Source organism: Centropristis striata, chromosome 4, assembly GCF_030273125.1.
Source record: "Centropristis striata isolate RG_2023a ecotype Rhode Island chromosome 4, C.striata_1.0, whole genome shotgun sequence".
Classification (NCBI taxonomy): Eukaryota; Metazoa; Chordata; class Actinopteri; order Perciformes; family Serranidae; genus Centropristis; species Centropristis striata.
In genome coordinates this window covers 25,610,638-25,619,879 of record NC_081520.1, presented here as the reverse complement: position 1 = coordinate 25,619,879, position 9,242 = coordinate 25,610,638, and the positions used below count along the sequence as shown (strand labels likewise).

The following is a 9,242-nucleotide window of genomic DNA, read 5'->3' as shown; positions in this document are numbered from 1 at the left end:
GTGTGTGTGTGTGTGTGTTTGTGTGTTTGTGTGTTTGAGTGTGTGTTGACTTTGCATCCATCACTTGACCGTCAGTCAGACTTGCACTTGAGGCTAGTTACACACACACAAACGCACACAAACGCACAGAATTTCACACATTCCTGAGGTGTCTGCAGTCTGACACACCTGACAGATGCTGATTGGTTGAATACTTTATGGTCTGACACACACACACACACACACTAAGGTAGATAGCAGCTGGATGGTAAAATGTCTCGGGGACTGAGTTGTCCTTAGGTGATCTTCATGTCCTGACTGAAATATCTCAACAATTACTCGATGGATTTTCATTAAATTTTGTTCAAATATTCATGATCCCCAGAGGACAAATCCTACACACTTTAATAAATATCCAAATTCATCTCCAGAGCCACCATCAGATTTACATCTGTGGTTTAAATAAAATATGAATGAAAATTATTGGATGGACTGTCATGAAACAACACAACAGTTTGTAATACTGACAGAGGATTCCACAAAAATTGATCTTGCTGAAATACAGAATTCATGTTTGTTTCAAAGTCATCCAACAGGAAAATGCCGGAGGACAGCTTGCATGGGAGCCAAAGCTTCAGCCTCAAATTATCACATGTCAGCAACTCACAAACGGTCTCCCCGAACAGCCTGAAGGTGACCCTGTTTACACTTTAAAATCAGTCTCAGGTCACAAGCAGACAGCACTAAACATAAGTGTAAATTACCTCCAAGACACATTGTGATCTGATCACTGAAACCACTTGCCAATGTGGTCAGAGGGACCAACAAGAATGCAACGGGAAATCCCAGCAGGACGTGGTGGTTGTTCTGGTGACAGCTCTATAAACTTGTCAATTTTAGTTGGACAAAGTGTTAGAGACCGTCCATCGTTTTGCCCTCTGGAAGCGATATCTCATCTGTACTGACACAAACATTAACGTGACTCTAAAGAGTGTGAACGTAATAAATATGTAAGGGCCCTTTGACCTTTTAGACCTGATAGACACAAGGTGTAAGAACGACGTTTCTCGGCTTTCCACTTGTGTTTGGATCACAGAAACACATGTTAAAATCATCTACAGGATCATTATGTTTACATGGGACAAATCTGTCCTGCACTTGGACCCAGAACAGGATGTGATGTCATGTTCCTGTTGCAGGAAATTAATAAATATTGATCTGAGTAATCACAGGCTGAAATTTTTTGTAGTCTGGTGGTGTGGTGATGAAAAATCCAAAAGAATTGGATTCATTTTGAACAGAGCAAATATTCACAGAGCAGATTCTGGTTCCACTAACAGGCTTTAACTGGGACCAGTGTCCATCAATGACCACCTGAACCACTGTCACTGAACAGTTGCAGCTGCTGCTCAGGTGTTCACATGTCATGTTTCTGTCCCTCTCCTGCTGTCACTGTATTTTGTTTAATGTTGATGTCTCTGGCTGCTAAGATGAGAAGTCTTCCATCCATCAGTCATCTCTCTGCACACATACATATAGTCTTGTGTCTATAAATGTGAACATGAAATGATTGATTATGTTTTAAACACAGCCTAGTGACAACCAGCTGAACTATTTAACAAACTTAGCAGTTTTATAAAACATGCTGACATATTGCTGCACAGCAAAATAAAATAGGTTTTTAATATTCTAGCTGTTACACTGTAAAAAAAAAACTGTGTGAGAATTTGATAAAGTATGTCATCACTGATTATAACTGAACACAGAAACACTAAACGGTGTAGCAGGTTTCTCTCTTTTCTCTGATTAGAAAGTAACGAAGTGGGCATTTAATCATCTAGAAAAGTATAAAGTTTAACTAAAGCCACTAAATAAATATAAACGTGCGGTTGTGCTGCTCACCCGCTCAGGGCCGCCCTCCTGCCGCCCAGCTTCTCCCCGGCTGTCCTCACCGCCGCCGGCTTGTTGGTGTCCGGCCGCCGCGGTGTCGGTGTGCCGATGCTCTGCCTCCTCCAGCCGGGCTGCACGCCTCCCTCCTCCCGGTCCGGAGGATGCTGAGCTGCGGTGTGAACAGTTACAATCCAAACGCACCAGAGAGACAACTGCATGTCTGAAGACTGAGAGAGATCAATACTTTATAATCAATCAGATCACTGGATGATGCATCGCGGTGCTTTGTTAACTGAGAACGTCCACTGTGACTGATTAAAAGTTTGCATGTCTCTGGCCTGCGGCTTTATTCCCTCCTCGGCCAATAGGAGCCCAGAATATCAGCTTCTCTAAATCTATTGGCTGAAGGCAAAAGAGCTTCTGAGTAACCAATAACAACCCAGAAGGAAGGAACCTGAAGAAGGTATCTGTTTTTTTTATATATTTTTTAAAAATAGGACCATATTAAACTTTATTTAACCAGCTTTGAAAGTCACACTGATCAATTTCAGGATAAGGAATTTTATTTGTTTTGATGGCAATGAGAAGGAAAAAATGTTATTTTTTTATAGACGACATTTACAAGAAGAGATAACCAAATTTTGGATTTTTCAATCAAGAACTGCATCAATATAGCTTCACCATCATCATTATCAATATAACTTTTGTTCATTCATTCATGTATTATCCTAATCCGCTGATCCGCACTCGGGTCGCGGGGGGCTGGAGCCAATCCCAGCTGACATTGGGCAAGAGGCGGGGTACACCCTGGACAGGTCACCAGACTATCGCAGGGATATAACTATTGTTATTATTACTCATTAATTCAAACTCATAAATTGAGATTTAAAGTAAATAAAAAAAAATATATACAATTTTAAATTGTTGAAGCATTACCGTTTTATTTTATTATTATTATTATTATTATTATTATTATTATTATTATTATTATTATTATTATTATTATTATTTATTATAAGACCAGTTTTAGTCATACATTAGTTTTTTTTTTATTGTTCCAGGCTACTAACTAACATGTCTTGTTTATTACATATGAAAGATAAGATGTAGCCTATTCACAATAAATTAAAACAAACTTGCTTTTAGTATTTAGGCAGCAATAGAATGTAGCTGCGATCATTTACTTTAGTACAATTTTGAGATATTTGTATCTACTTTGAGGTATCTACTACATTGTACTTAAACTCCACTACACCACAGAGGGCAATATTGTACTTTCTACTTCATTACATTTATTTGATAACTTACAAATAAAGTTGCCAAATAAATAGAAAATGTAATTAACAAATAGATTATTGTTAAGAATGAGGATAAACATTTTATGAATCCCATGGTAAAGTTAATGTTACCCAGCAGTGTATGAAGTAAATAATGAACTCCACCTTTATCAACTGAAACATTTAAGTGATAAACACATTATTGCATCAGTAATTACAATCCAGTAATATTATATAGGCCTACATTATTTTGAAATGGGCCATTCTGCATCATGAGTAGCTATTTTTACATTTGGTTCTTTTTATCTTTTTTTACTTGGAACTTATAACACATTTAATGTCTTCACCTCTGGCTTTTGGTGACAGCACAGGGACAGAAATGTATCGTTTTCGCCTTCCTTATTTATATGTTGCAGTTTGATCTTTTATTTTGAAGGCTGTGACCGGAACTGAGCTTCAATGTTGTGGCTAACTTGATGCTAGTGACTGACGCTGCACAGGGATTCACTCTGGAGCCAAAGATAAATGATTCTGCTCTAAAATAAATTCACTTATTGAACATAGGAGTGACAGAACAGTTGAACCAGTTTAATGACACAGTTTAAAGTAAACTCCGTGATCCTACATACGGACAGGTGCACACAGACGACGGCTAACTAGCTCTGTATCTAGCTCGTTGGCTAGCAGCGGAGCTAACGGAGCAGAATGGATCTTTTCGACGACCTGCCAGAACCGACTCAGACCTCCGGTGAGTTCACGCCAATCACCATTTATATTTAATCAGACAAATGTTGCTTCGAATGAGAAGACGGTGCATTTAGTGCTGATGATGGAGACAGCATCATTAACGTTACCCGGTAGAGTTACTGCCTTCATTATCAGCTGATCTCTGCACTGCAGGATATTTAGCTTAGTTAGTTAGTTTAGCTTATAAATGATGATACTGATTACTTAGTGGAGCTGTGGAGCTGACAAAATGTATTAGAAGGTTAAATGTGCCATATTTATACCATTAGTTGCATTTATGCCAGTGCAATAATTGCATTTATTCTAGTGTAATAATTACATTAATTCTAGTGTAATAATTACATTTATTCCAGGGCAATAATTACATTTATTCTAGTGTAATAATTACATTTATTCCAGGGTAATAATTACATTTATTCTAGTGTAATATTTACATTTATTCTAGTGTAATAATTACATTTATTCCAGGGTAATAATTACATTTATTCTAGTGTAATATTTACATTTATTCTAGTGTAATAATTACATTTATTCCAGGGTAATAATTACATTTATTCTAGTGTAATATTTACATGTATTCTAGTGTAATAATTAAATGTATTGTATTGCAATAATTCGATTATTCTAGTGTAATAATTACATTTATTCTAGTGTAATAATTACATTTATTCCAGGGCAATAATTACATTTATTCTAGTGTAATATTTACATGTATTCTAGTGTAATAATTACATTTATTCCAGGGCAATAATTACATTTATTCCAGGGTAATAATTACATTTATTCCAGGGTAGTAATTACATTTATTGTATTGCAATAATTTGATTATTCTAGTGTAATAATTCCATTTATTCCAGGGTAATAATTCCATTTGTTCCTACACAATAATTACATTTATTGTTGTTTGTTTGCTGATGTCTTTTTGTTCTTGTCAAGTTATTTTCTGTCTTTTTCGTGCACTCAAGAGGAGATGCTCTTTGGTCCTCCTCTGTTGTATTTTGAAGAATGACAGTTACTTTTTCTGATTTAAAAGAAAGTTAACAGTTTTGTAATTTTATATTCTGGATGTCGTCTCCAACATGAAGCCTGTTGTTGCTCCTCAAACTCTTTTCGTCACACTGAGATTAGTTTGGTTCTTCCTCAGGTCCGGTTCCAGCAGCTCGGCAGCGGTCCCCTAAAGAGGAAGAGGGTGAAGAGAAAAGATTAAAACGAAAACGAGAAGATGCAGAGTGTCCCGCTGATGAAAGAGTGGAGCGAAGGGAGGAGGTCAAGAAAGTTTGTAAAGAAGGTCTTCAGCTCTTCCACCACAATGTTTGTTTGCTTCTTTTCCTCTTATTAGAGCTCTGACTAGATGGAAATATGATCTGTAGAGATGATGCGTTTAAAGGCTGACCTGTGTGTCCTGGTCCAGGCCTCCCCATGCTGAAAGGCTACGCGGCGGCACGGCGCGGCGAGCGTGAGGAGATGCAGGATGCTCACGTTCTGCTGCCGGACATGAGCGGCCTTCTGTCTGCTCTGCCAGAACAAGTGTGAGTCCTCCGCCCGCAGCTCTCAGCACGAAGTCATCAGTGAGCGTCTCTGATGTGTCCTCTGTGTTCTGCAGATCTCGTGTTTCCTACTTTGCCGTGTTTGACGGTCACGGTGGAGCTCGAGCTTCTCGATTCGCTGCAGAGCATCTTCACCACAATCTGGCCAAGAAGTTTCCCAGCGGTGAGTGTTGAACCTCTGAACCCCAGAGCAGTGTCAGTTTTTTCACTTTGGTCTTGTTTTTACCTCAAAATACAAACTCTTTAAGTCCTGCTCCTTTGTGGAATCAGCACAATGATGGCTAGGAGAAGGAGAACTCAACTTTGTATAGTATAATACAGGCCATCCCGAAATACTCAGATCATCCGCTACACAAAACCTTTATGGACCAAAAAAACAGCAGTGGACGGCTCCTCTCTCTCCGTTGCAAGACGGAGAGATACAAAAGATCCTTCGCTCCTACAGCCATCAGGCTGTCTCATTCTACCAGACTAACTGAATTTCCCCTCAGGGATATATAAAGTAATTTTGATTGATTTGATTTAATTGATTATAATGCCATTAAAAAGAAAACAACACAAGTTGAATTTCTTTGACAGATTGTATTGTATAAACAACAGTGCTTCTTCTGTAGTGGCTGAAATGTTTTGTCTCTTTCAGGAGAAACAGAGAACGTGGACAAGCTGATTAAGAAATGTCTCCTGGACACTTTCCGGCAGACAGATGACGATTTCCTGAGAAAAGCTTCCAGCCAGTAAGATTCACAACTGCTCAATGACATCATCACAGGGCAGGAATAATAACTTTAAGTCATTATACTTTTAAGTATTTTAACATTTCCATCCTGACTCTCTGCATCCTTTTAAAGATGTTCCTTCTAACTGCAGAAAATATAGATCCTTCAGCTGACTTTTAAGAGACTGTATGAGAAAATGTAAACAAATATAAGGGTTTTGTTCTCATTTTGGTGAATGGACTTTTGTCTCTGTGTTGTGGAACAGGAAACCAGCGTGGAAGGACGGTTCCACGGCCACCTGTGTGCTGGTGGTGGACGACATGGTGTACGTGGCTAATCTGGGAGACAGCAGGGTAAAGTGGGGTTAAATTATTTTCATTCTGTTATTTTATCCGTCTGTCTCTGTCAGATGAACTTCTACAGGACCTCGTGCTGTAATTCAGTCCGTGTTTGTGTCTCCAGGCGATGTTGTGTCGGATGGAGGCGACAGCAGCAGCAGCAGACGGGCGGAGGAGGCCGGTGACTCTGGCTCTCAGTAAAGAACACAACCCGACCATCTACGAGGAGAGGATGAGGATCCAGAGAGCAGGAGGCACCGTCAGGTACCTTTACCTGGATGAACTGGAAAAATCAAAGAGGAATCGTGAAATGGCTCCTAAATGAAAAACCAGACATATTAATAAAACAGCTTTATAAAAACAGTTATCCTCTTAATGGATTCTGTGTTTGTGCTGCAGGGACGGCCGGGTCCTGGGTGTCCTCGAGGTGTCTCGTTCTATTGGAGACGGTCAGTACAAACGCTGTGGAGTGATTTCATCCCCCGACCTGAGGAGGTGTCAGCTCACAGCCAACGACAGGCAAGAATACATAGCTGGTTAGCTTAGCTTAGCATAAAGACTGGAAACAAGGGGAAACAGCTAGCCTGGTTCTTAGCTGCCTGATCAGTTTGTCCTCTCTCTCTCTCTCTCTCCCTCCCTCTGCAGGTTTATCATTCTGGCCTGTGACGGTTTGTTTAAAGTGTTTTCTGCTGATGAAGCCGTTAAGTTCGTCCTCGGCGTCCTGCAGGTTTCTCTCTCTCTCTCTCTCTCTCTCTCTTTTTTTTTATTTTAAACGACTCTTACGGATCGGGTCTATTACCGTACTGTGTGTAGTTGTGTTCACAGTTTTCTCTTCAATGAGGTCACATGTTTTGTCGCCTTATTTTGATTTAACTTTGGTATTTTTGAAGAAAATGAGTATTAGTTTTAGTCAAATTATACAGACTTATACAGAATTAGACCATTAATGAGTATTTTATTTTAGAAAGTGTGAATGTCTTTGATTCAAGAGAAGGTGATTGTTTAATTTATCTATTTATTTAAGTAAAATAAGGCGTCAAACACAAAAAAACACACATGGTGCAGAAGTTACTATTGTCTTTGTTGTGTAATAACTGCACAACTTCATGCTTTTAAGTTCTTTCAGTGTGTTTTAGTATTTTCAGTGATAGTTGTCTGTACACTGCAAACAAGAGCTGCAGAGAGATAATTGTGCTTATTTTTAATGGCCCCCAAAGCCTCATGGGAACTGTAGTTGTAATTGTAATAAATTGGAATTATTCTTTTACCTTGTAACATGATTGTAACATGATTCTTGACAGCATCTTTGTGTCCTTACTGTCCGTGTGAAGAGTCTTGACTTATCTTAACCCCCCCGCAGGAGGGCTGTGTGGAGCTGAAGCCGGGCCTGACCGAGGAGGAGGTGAGGTTTGAAGCTGCTTGCCAACAGTTGGCTGGTGAGGCGGTGAGACGAGGCTGTGCCGACAACGTCACTGTGATCCTGCTTTCTATTGGCTTCTGAACACACACACACACACACACACACACACACACACACACACACACACAGCATATGGCTGAGCTCTCCGTTGTGTTTTCCAATAAAAACTCTTCTCTATCTCTGCTGGAGTTGTGATTTATTGATCGGAATGTTTGTGTTTGTTGAGTTGCACTATTCAAGTTTTTAGTCTTTATAGTACAGAATCCTCTCTGTGAAACCATTTTATACAGTCTATGGGTTTGACAAGGTCCTGGACGTAAGCTGGGCCAGAACCGTTTGCAGCGGAGTACGCCAGAGCTAGAGTCTTGAAGAGAATGCGCAGCCACTGGTAACCAGTGGAGGGAGGGAGGAGGGGTGAGAGGTGTTGTGTGTGAAAAATTTTGGAAGATTGAAGACCAATCAAGCAGTTGCATTCTGGATGAGTTGCAGAGGTCGGATGGCTTTGGCAGGCAGACCTGCCATGAGGGACTTATATATATATATATGATATATATTATATATATGTATGTGTGTATATATATATATATATATATATATACATGTATATATGTATATAAATATACTGTCGTTTTAAATAGTTTTAAATAAAAATGTTTATACACTACTCACCTATGCTTTACACTTAAAGTTTCACATAATGCAGAACATTATCATTAAAATCTTTATAGTCATGGGTCCTTACTGCCCTCTAGTGGTGTAATTACATAGAACCAAGTGTAGTTACACTCTGTGGCCACTAGAGAACAGTGAACACGCGATTAAGTGCAAAGACAGATATATTAGCATATGAGCAGTTCCTGTGAACACTTTAAAATTATTTAAAAAAACCAAGCGGGCTGTGGGATATTATTGTAAAAAATGTGAAATTGTAAAATACAATAGATTGACATATCCTAAAATATGTTTAAAAATCAATATTTATCGGCTTTGTCTTAAAGTGTTAATACAGCGATTTTGGCAAAAAAAAAGTATTTAATAATCAAAGAAAATTTTCATGCAAAGACAAAAAGTCATTTCATCGGTAGAAATGTATGGGTTTGCTAAATTCATAATTATATATTATGATTATATATAATATTATAATTAAATAATTATAATTAACACAATCGTTATTTAATAGGTTGAAATAAGCTCCACCACAGTGATGTTTTGTAAATGATCAGAATTTGATTATAGATACTTTTTTTTTGTTTAATCTGAATGTTCTTCAAGCAAAGTCATAGCTGAATAAATTTAAATAACCTGTACTGAACTGTTTAGCTACATTA

General features: G+C 38.5%; 1 protein-coding gene across 2 annotated transcripts; it reads left to right on the top strand.

Moving 5' to 3' along the window:
- Positions 1-3,611: 3,611 nt before the first annotated feature.
- ilkap (integrin-linked kinase-associated serine/threonine phosphatase) lies at positions 3,612-8,047 on the top strand. 2 transcript variants are annotated; one of them, XM_059331420.1, is made up of 10 exons: positions 3,612-3,894; positions 5,038-5,181; positions 5,305-5,422; positions 5,497-5,603; positions 6,081-6,174; positions 6,422-6,509; positions 6,619-6,758; positions 6,894-7,013; positions 7,140-7,221; positions 7,855-8,047. In XM_059331420.1, exons 1-10 carry the CDS (start codon positions 3,852-3,854, stop codon positions 7,993-7,995), a joined length of 1,077 nt encoding a protein of 358 aa, XP_059187403.1. In that variant the 5' UTR covers positions 3,612-3,851; the 3' UTR covers positions 7,996-8,047. The 2 variants fall into 2 exon arrangements, with proteins under 2 accessions (XP_059187403.1, XP_059187405.1); XM_059331422.1 differs by lacking the exon at positions 3,612-3,894 and having other exon boundaries at positions 5,045-5,204.
- Positions 8,048-9,242: the final 1,195 nt, after the last annotated feature.

What these genes read in the sequence shown, in the direction of transcription:
- ilkap (XM_059331420.1), top strand. Translation starts at nt 3,852, where the DNA reads ATGGATCTTTTCGACGACCTGCCAGAACCGACTCAGACCTCCG. An exon ending in TCTGCTCTGCCAGAACAAGT is followed by an intron (nt 5,423 to 5,496) that starts GTGAGTCCTCCG and finishes TGTGTTCTGCAG; the next exon opens with ATCTCGTGTTTCCTACTTTG. An exon ending in TCGTCCTCGGCGTCCTGCAG is followed by an intron (nt 7,222 to 7,854) that starts GTTTCTCTCTCT and finishes ACCCCCCCGCAG; the next exon opens with GAGGGCTGTGTGGAGCTGAA.